The following is a 20,877-nucleotide window of genomic DNA, read 5'->3' as shown; positions in this document are numbered from 1 at the left end:
TGAACAAGCTAATTTTTGGTGACTTATGTATAATTAAAAGAAAATTATTTGGTCAAACTATAAATACCGAATTTTCTGGGAATTTACCGTAGGTGCAAACCCATGAGAAATCTCAAGAAAACAAGTTCACAGGATCCTGACAGGGAAACTGTGGTACAGTACTAGAAAAAAGTTGTATCGTTATTTTTCTAAATTTAAAAATTTGTTGGGCACCAACCTCACCCTAATATGTATAATAAAAGGTGCTTTCTAAATAATTGGATAAAATTATGTGTAAGGTACTAAAGACTCATTTTATTATATGGGTATTTAAAAATAAACAAAAAACACTATTATTATTAAGTAAACGTAAAATGCATAAAAAAAAATCCCCCCCCTTTAGAGTACTAGCTACTAAATTCATATATTAAATCTAGGTATTTACTCATAACATAATTAAATATGAAAACTTGTAAAATCAGAAACAGTATACTAGTGAACCAGTGCACTTCGTAGCACGACCAGAACGTTTCAAAAATTAAGAAAAAAAAACACAATTTATACTGATTTTGTCAGTTTAATTTTATATTTTCTTATAGAATCTATGTTAACAAAGCAAAGTTTGTCTGTCTTTCTAACTGTATGAAAAAAAAATCAAAGGGTACACTGTATTTAGTGGCCCTTGATGTACATCATAAACATATTTTGATATAAGAAATGTAAATTTATTAGTGAACATGATTGTGCATTAGAGCGGTTTGATTTTCAACTTTTTTCGAATTTCGATTACGGCTATTTCTGAGAAGGGGCAGTAGTATCGAAATTATCTATGCAATATTTTATTATCTACGAGGTCATCTCTAGGTCGCACATCTCGATCAAATTATGAAAAAAGAGAAAAACTCTTTACCTAATTAATATAGATTCAAAGAAGACATAAAGGAAAGATCAAATTTTACGAAATAAATAACTTTTGTCTCCTTTCAAACTTTGAACTAGATGTGCCACCTAAAGATGGCATCTTAGGAAAATGAAATTTTGCGTAAGATATTATCTTATCTCATGACAACTTTTCCGAACTTGTCGTAATCGAAATTCAAAAAAGTTGAAAAACAAGCCACCCTTGTGTAGACATAGCATCAAATATGTATACAAGGTGAACTAGATATAGTGTTCACTGATGTATGGTATAAACTGAGTGCAACAAGGAAATTTTCAGTAATCAAAAACCAAAACCTTAGTAACTTTTTTTTTGAAAAGTATAATGGAAAATGTTATTTAAAAACTTTTAACAATAAATCTTGGCAAGAATAACTCAATATAACCACCTCCCGGCTCTATCACAGCCTCCACACGAGGTCCGAGCTTGGCACAAGTTGCTGCAATATAATCGGCGGACATGTTGGCCTATTACTTCTTGATGTTGTCTTTGAGCTCTTACACATTTTTGTGTGATGTCTTCTCAACCTTAGTCTCTAAGACTCTCCATACACTTAAGTCAAGGGGATTGAGATCAAGACTGGAAGGGCCAGAAGATCTTGTTTCAGAAGTCAGCAAAGTCCTCCTGGCAGAAGTTCTATATTAATAATTCTAATGCATATATTGGCGATGCATATTTTTCACAAAGATTGGAAAAAAAATTAAACATTCAATATTTTTCTATAATATAAGCTATAGTATTCCAAAACCTTTTTTATTCATTTTTAGTCAATTTTGGTCTGATTTTTATCAAATTAAAACAAAACACAAGAAAAACAACAAATGTATTGGAACATTGCTTCAGATATCATCTGATACCTTAATTTAAGCGAAAAAATAAATTTTGATGACGTAAAAAATTTCCCTGTCGCACTTTGTTCATATTTACAGCTTAAAAAAACAATCTAATCGTATTAATTAAATATTGCAAGCTGGTGCACTGTCCATGTATAAAATAAACCACTGTTTTAATTTTGTTTTGTTATTGTTCTATTATGTATATCATAATTCATATGCATTTTCAGTATTTGTTCAAATTTGAATAAAATATAAACGCTACTATGTAAAAATGAAAACTCGTAGGCTTTTTGTACTGTCCATAAGGAACACTGGTTAGTTTGTTTTTGTGAGTGAGCCCTTGAGAGACTCCAATACACATCAATCATCCCATCATATAAAAAAAATCAAACACTTATTATAATTCTTTCTTTCTTGAGGACAGATCACATATAAATATATATAAATAAGTAAAAAACAGAGAGTAACACTGGATTTCTTAGGGAGTTATATTCTATATTAATTTTTTTTTAAATTGTCTTTTAGCCAGCTCATAATAACTCCAGGCAATGCCAGGTACTACTGTTAGTACTTAATGAATGAAGCTATGCAAGGTTGCGTCACAAAGTGTTACAAAATTAAATATAGATAGGGGAATTAAATGACCTTATCTGTAATAAATACTAATCAAATACAGTAAATATGGCAAATAGTTTAAATGTGGTAATCTCCTTGCATCTAAAATATTTATTAATTATTGTAATTAGTCAAATAATCGACTTAATTATATTTAACATTTTGTCCCAAAACTTAAAATTGCTTATTTATTCAATATTCTGTAAGAAAAGTAACTGTTAAACTGAAAAAAAAAAAAAAAAAAACGACGGCAAATCTTTTCAAGTTACAATAAGGATTATTCGTTAGTTTTTGTTATGCTATAAAGTAATTGAAAATTTTTTTATCTTCCAAAAATGAGCCTTTATTTAACTTGATTTTCGTACAATTAGACACATTTTGTAGAAACTGTATTCAAGATAACTTCAGTATATAATTTTTTCTTATAAATTGTTGTTCATTTTAATTTATATATGTAGTTATTTCACACTGAAGTATGATTTTGAATCAAAATTGTATACTAAAACGTGATTTAAAAAAAGATTGAAGGTTTTAATTTTTAATTTTTTTTTATGGCTTAAACAAAAATAAAAAATGAGGTTTTTAGCCGGCGGGCCTTCCACGACTCGAATTTATAGATTAAGAGTTATCAATATTATTTTTGGTTGGTCAGTGTAAATTCACATTTCGCAGCCCAATTCATTTTAAAGGAACGAGTTCTTTTACGTATTTTTCCAGGTACTTTGTTTTTCTCTGGTAAATTGTTGGCAAATAGGTGCAGACTCGTGATCCGTGACATCAATAGTAGACGCATAATATGTTACCAGCTTCGTTTTATGTCATTTTCGTATTTTATGGCTTAAGTAGTTAGGTTTTTAGTCGGAGGGCAAAAATGCTGTTGCAAAATATCAATATATTTTTTTTAACATAACAAGAAAGTTTAGCTGGTGAAAAACAAACTTTTTAACAAAAATCGACAACCACATCTCTTTTTCTCCTATTAAAAAACAGAAAAAAATCTCTTTCATAGTTGCTTATAAAATTCTGACAAATCTCTAGAGAGTATAATTTATATACATACATAAAAAGAAACATCATCTGGAGAACTTATAATTGATTAAACAACAATGAAAAGTTGAAAAAAAGTTAAGATAGAAAGGTTTTAATTTAACCGCTATACATAGAGTTGTAGATATATTATAATTTTGAATTATGTAAGATCAAACTTTGGAAATTAAAAAAAACAAGAAAAAAGAATAATAATAAATACTAATTAGTTGCTTGATGTAACTGAACAAAATATAAATTAGTTTACTAAATTATATTAGTAAAAGAAAAAAAAAGTTAATTTAAAAAATAAATACATCGGAGAAAAAACTTTTGATTATAAATTTTTAAAATGGGTGAAGTTTTATTACAATATACTTACATATTTATTATATAAAATGCCCATATCCATCTAAACTCTATCTATCAATCTTTTTTCTCCAAAAAAGATATTGGAAAACATGTCCCAAATCAAAATTTACGAGTGAATTTTTACTAAGTGTTCTACAATTATTTATCAAATATATTTGTAGGAAAATGTTCGTACCTGAGCAAGAGTTAATTCAAATTATCCTAATTAGGGACTATAAATGGGCGTGGATACATTTGTGATCGCATATATTTCACACAATATTTTTAGATATATTTTGGTCTCATTTTTTGTGAAAAAAAGTACAACATATTTGCCACTTCTTGCAGATAAAATTTAAATTTTCCTCTTGACGTTATCTATATTTTGAATTACTTATTTGTTAAATTTTCTGGAAATATAAGGAAATTCTGGCTCTATCATCCCTAACAGCCTGCAAGGTCTGCTCAACCCACAATTTCGTTTTGTTTGAAACGGAAATCTATACATGAGACTACCCGAAGTCTACACACAAATAGTTTTTATTTATAACACCCATCTCTCATTAATGATTTCTAGAAAAATGATAAATGACCCCGAAAATTGTTTATTTAATTATTTTTATCTGTTCAATCGTAGGAAATTGTTCACAGCTTTAAAAAAGTTAAAAAAATTTGAAAGAGTGTTTATTTTTCAAAATTTACCATTTTCTAATAAAACAATTATTCTAGAAGATTAACCAATATAAATTTGTTGGTCAAAATAGAATATCCAATAATATTCTATGAATCATATGGTTTAAAGTTATAAAGAGTATTTGACAAAGCAAATGATCAATCAATTTGAAGCTTTTCTTAATGTTTAAGATACAATTGGTCGGTTTATTTGTGTGGAAATATTATTGAAATTTAAATTACATACTTTAATATTCACCAATAGGTTAAGTCTTATAACCTATTGTTCCAAATGGCTAGTTATTTAAATTAAAAAAATACTTTTTTAAAAGAGGAACAGAAAGTCGACAAGCAAAGTAAATGTGTTCGAACTGAATATATTTTAAAAAAACCAGAGGGTTTTTGTGTTTAATCTAAATTTATGATAAATCATGCTCATCACTTCTTTAAATCTTATAATTTTTGTATCACATCCGTAGTAAATTAAGAGACAATGATTACCTTCTGTACGATTTGTAGGTGGCTTACGAGTGGCCCAGTTTGTTCTAATTGAGCGTGAGCCTAACCATTGTCCATTCATTACCGTAATTGCACTCTCCGCTTCTACTTTTTTCGTGAAAGACACGAATCCATAACCTTTCGATTTAAGTGTTTGAGGATCTCTAACAACCCGACAATCCCTGATGAAAAAAAGAAATAAAACATTTTTGTTAAAAAGAATGAATTTGTGAAAAAGTAGGTGATATGTGAACATAAAAACAATATAAAATAAAAACCAAGAAAATGTGGAAATCCCTATTTATTTTTTTACCTTGTTCAAAGACATATTTGAGTCTATTGCATTCAAATTTTTTGGGATGAGTTATGATACCCAATTTTTTTTATCAATAGTTTAAAACCTTCATTTGATTTAAGAAACTTATATTGTGCGTATATAGCCCTTTTCAAACATCATCTATCATTTTTTCATTCTTTAGTTGTAACCACAAATTTTGGCTTCTTCAAGTGGAATTTGGGGACATTCCAAAGGGCTAATAAGAATGATTAGTTGATGGAAATTGGCGATAGTTTGTCAAAGAGTACAAATGTAATCCACACTCAATTTTAAGAAAAAAATATTCTACCTTTTTTTTTTATTGACATAAACGGTCCAGAATTAGATTCCCACACACAAAAAAAATTGTAATAACTATTAATAGTTTTTTATAGGTTTAATATTGCCTACTACAGTTGACCAACATTCTCTTTAACATGTTTGACTTTGACCTTAACAACTTGGCGGAAACGTCACTCATTACTTGCAGCTTGTACGTACAAATGCCATTAGAGAGTCCTTTCGAGTCTGGAAACTTCATAGGCCTAGTTCAGTCCAGTCTTGGGACCGATCCTATCCATACTTAGGATTGTTTGATCTTCGATTACGGGTAATGCAGAAAAGTTGCTATATGGTATGAAAATTACTTATGCAAAATTGTATTGTCTTACGAGGTCATTTTTAGGCTGCACATTTTGATCAAATTATCAAAAAATAGCCTTTACTTAGTGAACAAATATAATGAAAAAACATTTTTTAGTTGTTTTGCGTAAAATAATTTTAATATACCTTTGTTTAAAAGGTTTCTTTCTATAATTGTCATATAGAAAAAAAGGGAAAATTTGGTGATCAGCAATTAACACGCATCCTTTTTTTACATTTTCAGGAAGTAAGGATTCAAATTTTCTTATGTTAATTCTCTTTTTGCTCCTTGGGTTAGCTTTAGAAAAAAAAAACCTAGATGAATGTTTTTTATATTGAAGTGTTTATAAGGTTTAAAAATGTAATGTGTTTAAAAGAAAAATAGATCATTATTTTTCATATAAAAAATAATTTTAACGTTTTTCTTATTTCATTTCTATGCAAATAAAAACCTGGTTATTAAATTATAATTTAAGGATGATTTGTGCGCGCGTGTAAACTTTTTGTAATAAATAACCCTTTTTTTCCCTTCAAAAATAAGAACAATAACCGATTACCATATAAAAGTATATAATATCTAGGCAAATATAAGCTTTTCATTCCATATACATACACACAGCCCATGAATTAATAATAATAATATTTAAAAGTTTTTTGTCAAAATCTCTATAAAACTTTTTCATGTTCATAACGTTTTATTTTAACTTTGTAAAGTTTAAATTATAAAGATTTGAAAGGAGGTAAAAAAATGAAGAAAAATAGTAATACTCTAAAGTTATTTGAGTCATTTTTGTACAAATGATGAAATAAAAAAGGTTAAGAGAATTTTTAAAGGTATTTTTCTTTCACAAAAAGATAGTTATAGATATAAATAATATGTATATTATTAGACTTGATCTGATGTGTTTTCAAAGGCGTCACAATGAAAAGAACACCTCACCTAAGTGAGGGTTTTTTACTTTTAAAGTTAAGTGTGTAGCTTGAAGCCTGATGGCGCTATTTGTTCATTTTCGATGTCAGTAAAATGTTATATACATAGAGGGCAAAAAAAGTGCGTGCTAATTACAATTTAAGCATACTTTTAATAAAAAGTAATCATTTTTCAGGAAAATCCTATAAACTTTTTTGAAAGACTGTTTATACATTTATAATAATAGGTAGTTCTTTGTCAGTCCATATTTAAGACTGAAGACTGAAGTCTTGTCTAGTTCAGTATGGTACAGTCAAGTTCATTCCTGCATATCATTCCTAAGACTTATAAAGTCTGTCCATGATGACGTTTCTTAACTTTATTTCTTTTTTTTAAAATCAGATCTATTAATACTGACTGTAAGAATGACCGACAGTTTTAAGGACCGATCCGAAGGACTGATAGGGCTGTTCCTAAAACTAAACTGGACCGAATAAGTAGGGACTGACAGAACACCAATAAAAGTTGTAGTACAAAAAACCATTATTTTTCCAATAGATGTCTTTAGTAATGTGTATCCTGCGTTGTATAGGTGCAATAGGTTTACGCTGGAGCATGTTAGAAACATAAGATTTTTGTACTAAAAAAATGTGTACAAAGTTTTGTTTTTTGAGGGGTTGTCAAAGATGGACACTAACAAAGAGAAAATCCGCCATATTTTACAGTTTTTCTTAAAACAAGGGTAAAACGCAGCACAAGCTAAAAATGTGAATAGTGCTTATGGCCCTGATACACATCTGTGGCCATATTTTGTCAACAAATCGTAGTATGGAGACCTCGTTCAAAACAATTTATTATAATAGCTAAAAATGAGGGTGATTGTAAAATTAATAAAGTAGGAAAATTAGGCAGCAATTAGACATAAGAAAAAATATCTCACTAAAAATATGACAATAAAATTTTTATTATGAATTAGTCAAAAGCTGGAGACGAGTGGATATATATTCGAATATTTGGAGTTTTGATCATTCTAGTTAAGTCAAGATTTTTTCCAAATAATATTTTTGGGGGCATGCTAATGTATCTTTCAGAAATTTTTTAAATGAAGTAATCTCAAGTTTTTCAGAGTTTGAATAATACTCGAATCCAATATTATAAATATGTATATATTTGTTAACAAAAAATTCTACAGAAGCCTTATAGGAAAAATTGAGAAAAAACCAAAATAGATTTATACTTACGATATTTCACCAAATGGAGCAAAAGCTTCTCTGAGAGTTTGAGTTTCAATTTCCGGACTAAGATCACCCACAAAAATGTGATAATGTTCTGAAAAACAAACAAAAACACAAAATTAATATAAAAGTTTATTGGAAATATTTTGTAGAGTCAATAATTGTTATCAGTAGATTTTAAAGATTCAAAACGAAGTAGCGAAACTGATTTATATTTATCAAAAAAAAAATCAATCAAGTTCCAAAATAGATTTTGTAAAAAACAAAAGTCATAATTATTATCACTTTGATTTTTGATCAAGTCTTTAGTAGCTTCAGACCATGGTGGTTCTACAGAATCTTCTTGGTCATTTATATTTTCCCAAAGCATTACACACGTTATATATTTTTTTTATTTTTGTATTATCGAGGAATTATTCATAAATTTGCTAATTGTCCGGAGTAGTTAAGCAGCGACGGACTAACAAACTTTGCTTTAATAATATAGAAGATAACTCCCCAAAAAATCTTCAGTGTTACTCTCCGTTTTTCATGAACCCACTCACGCACATGATGATAGCTCAAGCAAATTTAAAAAAAAAAACAGTTTTTGAGTTTGCCAACAACAACAACAAAACTTGCACAGTAAAAATGCTTATGGATTAAAATCCTATACATGGTTATAGAGTTCCTTCCTTCCCTTTCCAGAATTTACCTTGTTAATTCAGTGAAAAGGGTGAATTCATACTCGACACCCCCTAGTGGACAAAGAAAAGTACCACTAACTGTATACTTTGTATACATATTGACCACGTGGTCTTCGTTTCGATATGAAACATAAACATATAAAATCTAATGCTTGACTTTGCAGGCGTGTATGTAATGACTTTCAAATTTTGATAAGCATTATTACACACATTTTTTGCACTTATTTTCCACACAGAATAATATATATTTTATTTATTTTGTTCCAATCGAAATAGGAGTATAATAAAAACATTATCATTTTATTGCCTGCAGTGGCAATAATACGGCTATATCGCCAAAAAATAATTATTCGTCCAAAATAACTAGATTTTTTGTATACCCATATATAGAATGTAAATATACAGTACATCTTGTTCGGTTTTCCGGTACTATATTGATACCAGGTTACTGGAACGTTTATTACACTACTATCACAAATAGGAACTTTAATTTCATGTGACACAGTTGTATTATTGTAGTGTAGTATAATAATCATTGGATTTATACAAAAAAAAAAATACATCGACAACGTTTATTTCCTACATATACATCTACACGTCCTACAGATATTCAAAGCGTGACTGGATCCTTACCGGTTCCTTTGCATGTCACATGACCTGAGCTTTTTAAACTGTAGGACCAGTAACAAAATTAATATAAAGCCCTGCCCTACATTGTATTTATGATATATTTTCGTTTTATAAGTGGTTCTAAGTTGATTAATGATATGAGAGAAACAGCGAATAAGAAAAGTAAATATTGACTAAGGATGTGAAAATTGTTGAAATTCGCGTAAGCATACACTAAAAATAAGGTAACCTGCAAGATATTATTGGACTTAATAATATTTAATAATGATCCCTATTAAAGAATAATGATTACAGACTTTGAAAATTATCTGACATTATAATATTTTTTTATCTATGGTGATCTCTGTCAGCAGATATGTCGTTATCAAATTTGCTAACCAATACTTTTTCTCTTGATTTACACTCACTAGGATTTGGCAATTTTCATTCACAAAGAGATTAATACTCTAATTGCTACTTGAGCAAATTCAAAACATCAACATTTATTAATTTAAACTAGATTAACATTAATAACAAACGTAATTAAGAGACTCTTCAAGAAAATAGCGCAAGTTAAGTATAGAGCAGAAGCATGTATATTAGGGTGGGTTTTTTTCCAACTATTTTTGATTACGGGTAGTTCGACAAAGTTGTGATATGCTAAGAAAATAACCTACGCAAAATTTCATTGCCGTACAATGTCATCTGTAGGAAGCACATTTCGTTCAAAGTTTGAAAGGAGACAAAATTTCTTTATTTTCTCAATAAGTATTAGAATAATGCATTACAATTGATCAATTTCTATTAAATAAATATGATAGATATGATTCTAACCTATAAGAAACACTATAAAAGTTGTTTTTCTTCAAAAGCTACATTTACGAAGCAAAAAGAGAGAATAAGAGAATATTATTTTTTTTTTTAATTGATGGCGTTTTATAAGAGAACTCAATTTCTCCTTCAGCACGTCATTATTGTCACTAATGCTGACAATTATTCACAGCTTAAGAAGAGCTAATTCTATTTCCATCAATCATCATTCAAAACAATCATTACGAGAGAAAAACAGAAACATGGACAGCTGACAACATAATACAATGTATATTTTTGTATTTTGCGAGATAACCCCGAGTCAACCGTCTACAAAATTTAATATTCTTTTCTTTAACTACTACTAGAGTAGGTTTGCCTCGCATTCCACGGAGCATAAAGAAATTAAAATTAATTCTGAACTCTTCTGATTCGTATAAAACAAAAAATAAAGACCCCGAAATTTTAAGAATTATTGTCACAGCATGTTGGTATGTATATTTACAGACTTTTTTAAAAGGAGGTTATAAGGTTTAGAGAATAAAAAATATTAAAAATATAAATTATAAAAGTTCGCTGAACATTCATATTATTGTTGAAAATCCTTTGTTTTATTCGCTCTGCTTTTTTCTTCTCTTGAGCCTTAAGAACCTACATAAAACATTTCAGCTAAATCCATTCCTTGGGTTGGCCGTGAATCCTGGACACCTACTTAAGTCCTGCCAATAAGTCCTAAAATTTATAAAATTTGGTCCTTCATGACGTCACTCAAATTTATTTCTTCTTCTTGTTGGAATCAATTCTAGAACTGACAGTCTGAAGGACTGATAAGATCGGTCCTAAGATTGGACTGGACAGGACCAAATAAATAAAGACTGACACAATACTAGACATTCGCATTTAATATATAGAAGAAAGATTTTAGAGTATAAATTCGCAGGTATAAAATATAATTGTAGCATTTAATTGATTCGCTGATACTTATAATGCCATAAGTATGAACTACTGAGGGGAAATAAAAGTGTTTTTTTTTACTCCTAAAATATCTGTTTTAATGGTGGGGTGTCTAAACAGGCAAGGGATCTACTTATTTTAAGATTGGTAGGGAAGTAGGAAGGGTTAATAAATATACTCTAAATATGCGTATATGCTCATTTCAACCTTTTATATTGCCGCATTGTAATATTTAAAACTACCCCAAGGATAGTAATCTATATAACTATTCATATTTTTAAGTACAAAAATAAATCTAGGGTTCTAAAGTTGCATTTTATAAACCATTAGTTGTTTTTTCTAATTATTTTTTAAAAAGAATGACATTGTAGATCTTAATATAATCTTATTTTATTTAGTCATAATAAAATAATGAGAAATGTTTAAGTTTTAATTGATTGGGGCCATATCGGCGGCAAATTAAACCTTTACAATCAAGTAAAGGCTACAAGCTACAGTTAAAATTAGTGAGTATCTTGAATACCAATAAAAAAATCTGGAAAAGTAAAGTTTGGATGTAAAACTGTGTCAAAACACATATCTTGTGAAATAAAATCCTTATAAATATCAGATAATGGCGTCATCATCAATAAATCTGGAACATCTAGGACTTAAGAGTTCGAAATTTTTTTAGACTTATAAATAAATTACATTTTAGGCCTACTATAAATTCAGATATTTTTCAATTTAAAGGTATTTTGTTAATAGCATTGTATCTTTAAGTATATCATTATTAATGAAAAAAATTTGCAAGAAGAAGAGAAAAAGAGAAACAAGTCATTATACTTTTATTTAGATCAGACTGGTAGAATGAAATTACCATGTTAATAAATAAAATTTTCTTAACTTTATACAAGTTTAGAAGCAATAAATTTGCAAAAATCCTTTTATTATGATTTTATTTTGTGCTTATGTGTTTTTTATTATTTATATGCATATCCTATTTATTTATTTTTCATTGATAATGAATATGTTTGTCTGGGAATAAATAATAACAATAAAAAAGATACTTAAAGTTTAACTGGTATTTGGTAAACTGAGTTATTTTACAGTGTAATATTAGTTAAAATAATCTTTTTAGAAGGCGCCTGCGAATTCAATTTTTTTTTTATTTACCCTTAACACAGATGGGATTAAAAAAGTACCCATATTAAGCACCACCTAAAAGTATCAGTGAAATCCTAACAATGGTAGTTTCCACTAATTAATATATTCCAGTTTTTTCTTTTTCGTTCGTAAGTTATTCTGTGTTATCCTTTTGGAGTGGCAGTAAATTATACTTTAATGTCACTATTAACGAAAAATAATGTTTGATTTTATAGAACCAAATTAAGTCTAAAAAATCAAATGAAAGTTCTGGATTTTATATATAATTTTTGGATATCCCAAGCTATTCCAAAAATTTCATCTATGAAAAATATTTGTTACTTTAAATAAATCAATGAACTGTAAATATTTATAACAAAACAAATTTGATTGAATCTTGTGAATATTGTTCTAGTATTGACATAACATGTATATGTACACCCTAATACCATTTTTTCATAAATATAACGAAACTTTTATTTTTGTAAAAAAGTCATTCCCCCCCAACAACAACAACTCATGAAGTTAACATGTCATTAAAAACAATCAGGATTGTTGCATTAAATGAATTTTTTGCAATGTGTATATGTAAATAAATAAAGCTAATTGCAAAACGTCTTCACAAGTCGAATGGATTATTAGAATCGGAAAAAATGGGATGCCGGTTTATTAACGTGGGCCTTTGATTGATATATATTAATGAAAAATTCCAAATCCTACATAATAATTTTTTGAGAACATAATACGTAGAGTCAGCTGCTTTGAATCATACAAGAGTCAACTAATGAAAATAGATTAAAACAGATGAAAGGAAAAAAAAAACTACGTTTTTTTTAATTTATTAATGCGAGCCGTGGTACACATATGATTGATGCGGTAACCAACCTTTAAATCATTATTTAGCCATATTGGAAATGTAGAATCATTCGAATGAAAAATATGTGGGTTGAAGAATCTAAAAGGGATATGTAAAACATTAATCAAAAATAATTACATTTGGGAGAAGGGAGCACATAAGAGGGGGAGAAAAAAAAAGTTTTGAAAGAATAGGATAAAAGTAGATGATTTTACTTTATAAGAATTTTTTTTTTAGTTTTTGTTGTAGCAAGACCAACAATTTTATTTCTATTTTTTACTCCCCACTTGTTCCTTCTCAATATCTATAAATCATAGCTATCAATATATTTATGTACATCCTTCCTTGGTGTGTTTTTTTTTAATCAATATGTAATAAAAGGTGGTTCTTTCCATCGTATTTCTTGAAAAAGAATGAAACTACAAGAGTACACAAACTAAATAGAGAAAGAAACACATGGGATTTGAATACTATACTATTCATTTCACTGAAAAAAGGGGTAAGCATGGGGTTGCATAAAATATGACCTCTCCGTATGTAAAAATGAATAAAAAATCTAAATGAATATGTTAATACTAACAATTTGAAAAATGTTTTGGAGAGGAGCTGCTTAGCTGTCATAACACGTTTAATTAGATCAACTGTGAACAACAATAAGAGAAAGGAAATAAACACAACACATGTATCAAGAAAGGATATGGATAGGAATTACTCCTATGTAGATCCTCAATTCAAGGATCAACTTAGTGATGAAAATCCGGTGCATTTCATAGCTAGCCCGTTTTATTGGAATTGTTAATCTGAAGAATGAATTTTCATTTCCTTAGCTGATGTCATTATTATTTCACTCCTGAGTAGTGAACTTCCTATTCTACTACATTCAGTTACATTCAAAACCTGATTGAATATTCGGAGAGTAACCTTAAGGATTGGTTCTAGAGTTATAATTGTTAGTCCTTCTTGGACTCAGAGTAGAATTAAGGATCAACATCGAAGTAGTTTTTGCCTATGTCCTTGTTTATTTCCTTCTCCCCCTTTTTTCTCATCCTAGCTGATTTTTTAAAACGTTGACATGTTGATTTTCGGTTTAATTTTTTTAACAGGCCCAAAATACACACGATTTTTATAACTACTTATACTTTTAACTCCCCAGCAAATCATCAGTATTACTCTTTGTTCTTCATCGTCATACACACTAGTGATTACTATTTATTTATTTATTTCTTTTCTCTTTAACCATTAAATAGTAATAAAACACTCTTCAAATTATTAACTAGAAAAATATCTTGTATTTGTTTAAATCATATTTTATACAGCTCTAGTTATAGATAAAGATGATAAAATGGTTGAATTTGCGTTGAGCTCAAAATCCTCGCCTGAGGTAATGTCAATATAAAAATACGGCAACTTCGAGAGACAACATATCAGCTAACAGAACTCACCATAAAGTATGATTATCCTAGCTCACTTGTCTGAATGTTCAAAATAGCAGAACACTCACATCTTTTATGTTAACAACATATATATTTTTTGGAAATTTCGCTCGCAAACTCACAACTCTACTCATGATTAATACAATAAATCTTAAGCTTTTATATATATGATCAATGCTAGATTGTCAAATTTTGACGTAGTTCTAAGATACTAAATTAAGTGCATGCTCAAAAATGATGCCTAGGTAGACAAACATTCTTTGCTTTATTAATTGTAGATGGTAGACTTTCTTTTAGGTATTACAATACCCTGTTAAATACTTTTAAATATTGTCAAAGATCATCATGAAAAATTGCAATGAAGCAAAGAATTATAAGTATAAAGTCATAATAATGCTTTTTATATCTAACATAATAACCATTACAAGCCATTAAGAGTTTCTTGTAAAAAAAGGGCGTATCAATGTATGTTCATATAACTATATATGTAACGCCCTAATTAACATTAATACAATATATGTATGTTTGTACATAGTTACTTTTACACACGCAAGTGATGTGGAGTATTTTTTTTTTGTCAGCCAATATTATATATGCATTTATATAAATTTATTTTCCATTTTCTTAAAGTAGTAAAATCATTAAAGTTGTTGCATGGTATATAAAAAAACCCCCGAAAATTAAAATGGCAAGCATGACAATTTAAAGAATGTTTGAAAGGAGATCAGCTTAGCTGCCATGATGTTTTATGAAATTAGACCTGTGAGTCTTTGTAAGCACAAATCCCCCACTCCGTATCTAGTACTAGAAAAAGAGATGAACCCTCTTTTCATTTATTTTACGGGTGACCAAAAGTAAGCCACATTTTTAAGCATGACTGTGGGGCTCTTGGATGTTTCTTATAAAAACTTTAAATAAATCGAACTTATTATTTCAAAAATCCTACTAGTCATCTTATCTGAACGTTGAAATAAATCCATGTTTCCTTCTGGCCTCGATAAGTTGGTCAGAAAATAATTTCATATTTTAGAGAAGTTAGGATAAAAGTTTACCCTTGTGAAAGATTCGCTGCTCCATAGTCCTTGCTCCTACTTTGGGTAGTAGGTTTTAGCAAGTTTTTATGTAATATCTAGAATTAATCAAGTTATGATTGCACATTACTGTTTTTTACAGAAACAATGTTCCTTCATATGCTTTTAAGCATTTTTTTCCTAAGAATGAAATAATTATTTTCACAGCTTAGAAAAAAACAAACACTGTTCAATCTGGCAATAAAAAAAATATACGCTAAAAAAATTCTTAGGATTCAAAACTTCTATTGCCTCCCGAACAAAGAATGAGTGTTTAACTGCATCATTGATGAGACACAAACTCGTTATATTATCTCCTAACATTATCAAAAAACTTTTTTTTAATGTTTATAAATTGGCGAAATGTCTTCATTTATTTTAACTTTTATTCCCTTTATTAATATTTTTTTTAAATTTAATGGACTTGTGCAAGCTACAAACGACACACAATTATATTATCCTGTGATAACTTTTCTGTACCAGGCGTAGTAGAAATTTAAGAAAATAATAATGAAAGACAAACCTCCCTTTTATGAGTATATATGTATATGTCTACAATATTACATATTATTTCCCAATGTGCTTTAAAATATATATATATATATATATCCAAATGAATTTGCTTATCTCCCTAAAGACAGAATATAAATTACCAGATTACTTCAATATATTGTTTTCACTTAATTTTTTTATTGCATTCGAACAATATCTTATTTATTCGTTTACAGAGTTTTTTTAGATTGATTGAGAAGTATCTTTTTTACTCTATAGGACACATTATTTTTTGCAAAAAAGTGTTATTGGGTAATCTGTGACTATCTTCGTACCGGGCTACCGACATAAACGAAAGTTTAGATTTTCTACATTGTTATTATGACCAGCTTAAATATAAAATATTTTAGATAAAAAGTATTTTCAATTTACATAATTGAAGCTATTTTCATAAGAGCAAGTTCAAAATGGCAAGTGGGGTATTTTGAGCGTAGTGTAACGACAATTTAACTTTTTGTTCTTTATTTTTACAGGAATTAATATTCAAACCACCGATAATTGCAGTCTCATTACGTCATTAAAAAACATGGAATGACGTAGTTCAGTGGACAACGCTCTGGGGGAAAATTATTCCCTTGAATTCAATGTGCAATGAGTCGATTCATGGTCGCTCCTAGAGAGTTGTATAAAATATATTTCCTATATGTATGTAAATATATATATATATAAAAAAACATGAACGTGGATTTCCAGTCAGTTTGAAAATTGTTTGGGATGAGAGCAGCTTACCTATCATTATGTTTTATTATATCAACGAGCAATCAGCCGTGAGGTGAAGAAAAAAAACAACCAAGCCTACGCCTTAACATGTAATCATATATAGTTAATAGGATATCCATCTGCAATTATACTCCGAGTACAACCAGGACTTACACTTATAACTCTTGAGAAAAAACTCATTGTTGCTCTCCATTTGTCTTTAGCACAATGACTAATTATAAATGTATACTAAGATATTTCCTACTCAGGATTTAAGTAAAAATGATAACTAGTGATGAAAATTGTTCGTATTTTTGCCATGTTAAAAAAATAAACTGAAAGTAAACATGGTAACCCTAACATAGTGAAAAATGTTTTGGAAGAGAGCAGCTTAGATGTCATGATGCTTTATTAGTTCAGCTACGAGCAGCTGTGACGTGGGAGGAGGGGGAGAAGGAAATAAACAAGGACATTGGCTAGAATTACTACGATGTCGATCCTCAATTTCTACTCTGAGTCCAACAAGGACTTTCAATTTTAACTCCGTAGCAAATCCTTAAGATACTTTAAGAGGAGACAGGAATGTTTAATAAGGTTTTAAATATAATTGAATATAGTAGACTCCTGAAGTTCACTACTCAGGAGTTAAATAATAATGACAACAGCTAAGGAAATCAAAATTCATTATTTAGTATACCAATTCCAAAAAACTGGGCCAGCTAAAAAATACTGGCGATTTACATAACAAATGATAAAAGCTTTAGAAATAAAAAAAAATCCTTTTCAGGTAACAACAACCAAAAATAGAACCTCTTTTCTAGGACATATTTTATGGTCCTGTTAATTTTACCTCGGGATATTTTACCTTAAAGCATTTTGTTTTGGGACATTTTGCCTCAAGGATATTTCACCTTATTATATAAATAAATGGGGTATATACGACGTTATTGTTTATTTTTTGATGAAATTTATGTTCTCTTTTAATTTCTTAAATCAAAATATGTAAATATTAGTAAAACATGTTTGTTTTCTGTTGAAATAATAACGAAATTTGCCTAATATTATGCTTGTTCCTCAATCCACGAGTCGTTTCTAGTTTGAATAATCCATCATGCTTAATGATAATTACTAACGGTGAAGTGATTATCACTTCTTCTATTCGTATCGTTACCTTGTTTTTTTTTCTTACTATACTAATTCTATGATCTATTTTGTCTCTGGTTCGAATTCATTAAACATTGTTAGTGTATGCATGAGAATTTTGGGGTTTAATTCTATCATTATTCCAACAGAATCAACCCTCAATCAATGCGTTTATAGTAATATGCAGAACATATTTTGATTAAAAAAATTCCAAGGAAACATAAATTTTAAGCCAAACTAAACAAAATACAAATCTTATATATTAAGACGAAATATCCTTGAAGCCAAATTGCATTCAGGTAAAATGTCATGAAAGAAAATAGTTAAGGTAAAATTATCTAGCTCCATATTTTATACACTTCTAGTTCTATACAATGAACATGGGACATTTGCTTCAATTCCTAGGTCATATAGATTGATTGCAGATCTAAAATGTCGACTTATATCTAATCGATACAACTCCATCTGATCAATACGAATAAAATAAATATACCATAAATAATCTGTTCTCTCAAATTTATGAGCTAGAAAATTGATTTTCTACAAAAAGAAGTAAGAATGAATATTGTTTTTTGTAACATGTCATCAAATTTCTCATGGAACCTTCGCTCACCACCCCCAAACAAAAAATAATATTGCAGACAGAACCAATCCAAAAATTTTGTTATCGTGACAACATAAGCGTATGTACATAGACTTTTGTTTAAGAAACATATGTGTTATTTATTTATAAGCTATAATTTTTTTACTTACTGTTATAAACATGCTCTAAAAATGCAACGTTGGAAACAAAGTACATATTCCTTTCAAATGAAAATTAAAATATAGATATGTGAAAAATATATCTAATATTATATATAATAGAAAAAAAGGACAGTAGGTCTAATTTAGTATTTTTTTTTGATAATTGTGTCCTTAAAAAAATCCATATATATGGAGCGTTTACATAAAAGTCAATATTGAACAAAAATAAAGGAAGGAGCAAATCCTATTTTGTTATACTTGAACAATTCACTTTGAGGTTTTGATCGACGATGAATAAATTTTTCTTCACTTGTTATAAGTAAAAGGAATACTTGGAAACAACAACCTTGAGGTTTGTTATTTTCAAAAAATTAAAGAAATTGTTCCGTAGTAATATTATTTGGATTTCAACTGTATTGATACTGAAATTGCCTTGAGGTTAAGTGATGAAATTTTTAAAATTCCGCATTAATAAATGATATTGTATTATCAAGAAAATAAAAATATGTAAACAACGGAATTTATATATTTTATTATTATAATATCTACCTTAAATAATTCTTATTTCAATATAGGGAAATAAATATATGATGCTGCTGAATATAAGTTGGGTTACAACATTTATAACGCTTGTACGGAGTGAGGATACAAAATTTGGAGTAGCATGACAAAATTATTTTTTTTTTTTTTTTAATGAATTAAGAAAAGATAACTCACAATCAATATATTTAAATACGATATTTAGCTATTTTTTTTTTTTCAATTTGTCCTCATTTACATACAATAACAGCCTCGATACACCGGCGGATAGGTTGTCAGCTCTTGACGATGAAGGTAATATCCATGGCGTACCACACTGTAATGATAGCAGCTAAGAAGAAATTCAAATTTGGTTCATAGGTGCATCAGTCATTTTTCTTTAAGATACCTCAAACTGTATATTCAGGGCTGGAAGAGGGTCACATGGAGGCAGTACAGAAGCCATCCATGTTATTGCTGAAGAAGTATTGGTTATTCTTAGCTGTATGGGGCTGTAATTGACTTCTTGATGTTGTAGGAAAAAGGATGGGCATGTCTGTGGCCTACATCAAAGGCATCTGCAACAAACTCCACCGCCGAATGGAAGCTGTTATTGCTACTTACGGTGATCATTTTTAAGATTAGGTATGCTTAAAATCATTATTATTTCTTATATGCATCTATAAATTTGTCTTTGGTGTTATCACACACTAAATGAGTCCATGGAGTCCAAAACGGCCGAACAGATCAGTCTGAAATTTAGCAAATAACCAAGCATATTCCAATGATATTTTTTCTGGCATTTGAGCTGATTAAGAGGCTGTTATTGACCAAAATTAAATTTTGTTTCCTTCCCTTCTTTCAATATATCTCTCTTTCCTCTTAACTTCCCCCTCAGACTCTTTCTTTATCCCTCTCTCCCTCTGTCTCTCTTCTTTTACCTTCATTCTTTGTCTCTATTTATCTCTATTCACTCTTGTACCTTCTGCTAGTTAATTATATTAAAAAAATGTTTTGGATATTAATGAACACAAAGTTATACATCATTGCTTAATTCGTTCATTTTAGTCTTAAAACGTTTGCACGACACCGTATACTCAACTAAAATAACTCTTTAATTCACCATATGTACATTGTGCAACACATTTAAAAAAATATACCAAGCTCATAATACATATTATGAACCTATAAATAATTTTTTCATGCATTTATTTTTATTTGAATACATAATTATAATGATGAGTCTGTTTTGATGTTGTTCAATGTACATACTTATTGGGGATAAACAATGCATATACCCATCTTAAAATAATTGGGTTAATCTTTCTCATTTTTACAACTTGGGTTTTGCGAGTGGCATGCGCTATTACTGAGCCAAACAACTCAACTTCATATGCCAACAACTACCAAATGTTAATTTCCTTTGTTTTTAAATGAAGTAAGACTGTAGGAATCTTGTTTAATTGCTCAAGGCTTATGTTTATTGTTTTACGTATAATAAATAGCGTACTGCTCTTTTTAAAGAGTTGGATGAGATAATATAAAAAGAGAGATTTCGTTGTTGAACTTTGTTACCCAATTAGCCAAAAGATCTGCATTACCTAAGTAACAAAAATATATTACATAAATAAATACTTGTAAACTCTCTATATACATA

The 20,877-nt window shown here is 28.9% G+C and overlaps 1 protein-coding gene across 1 annotated transcript in view; it reads right to left on the bottom strand.

Moving 5' to 3' along the window:
- Nucleotides 1-20,877, bottom strand: part of LOC121125539 (cytotoxic granule associated RNA binding protein TIA1) — a 217,198-nt gene that overhangs the window by 69,121 nt on the left and 127,200 nt on the right. The window contains exons 2-3 of the mRNA XM_071891557.1: nt 8,027-8,114; nt 4,921-5,099 (exon numbers count right to left, since the gene is read on the bottom strand). Coding sequence (XP_071747658.1) covers nt 4,921-5,099; nt 8,027-8,114 — 267 coding nt within the window. The remainder of the gene's footprint in view (nt 1-4,920; nt 5,100-8,026; nt 8,115-20,877) is intronic.

The sequence above is a fragment of the Lepeophtheirus salmonis genome, chromosome 10, assembly GCF_016086655.4.
Source record: "Lepeophtheirus salmonis chromosome 10, UVic_Lsal_1.4, whole genome shotgun sequence".
Taxonomy (NCBI): domain Eukaryota; kingdom Metazoa; phylum Arthropoda; class Copepoda; order Siphonostomatoida; family Caligidae; genus Lepeophtheirus; species Lepeophtheirus salmonis.
The sequence above is the reverse complement of the archived record's forward strand: the minus strand, read 5'-3'. Positions and strand labels throughout refer to the sequence as shown.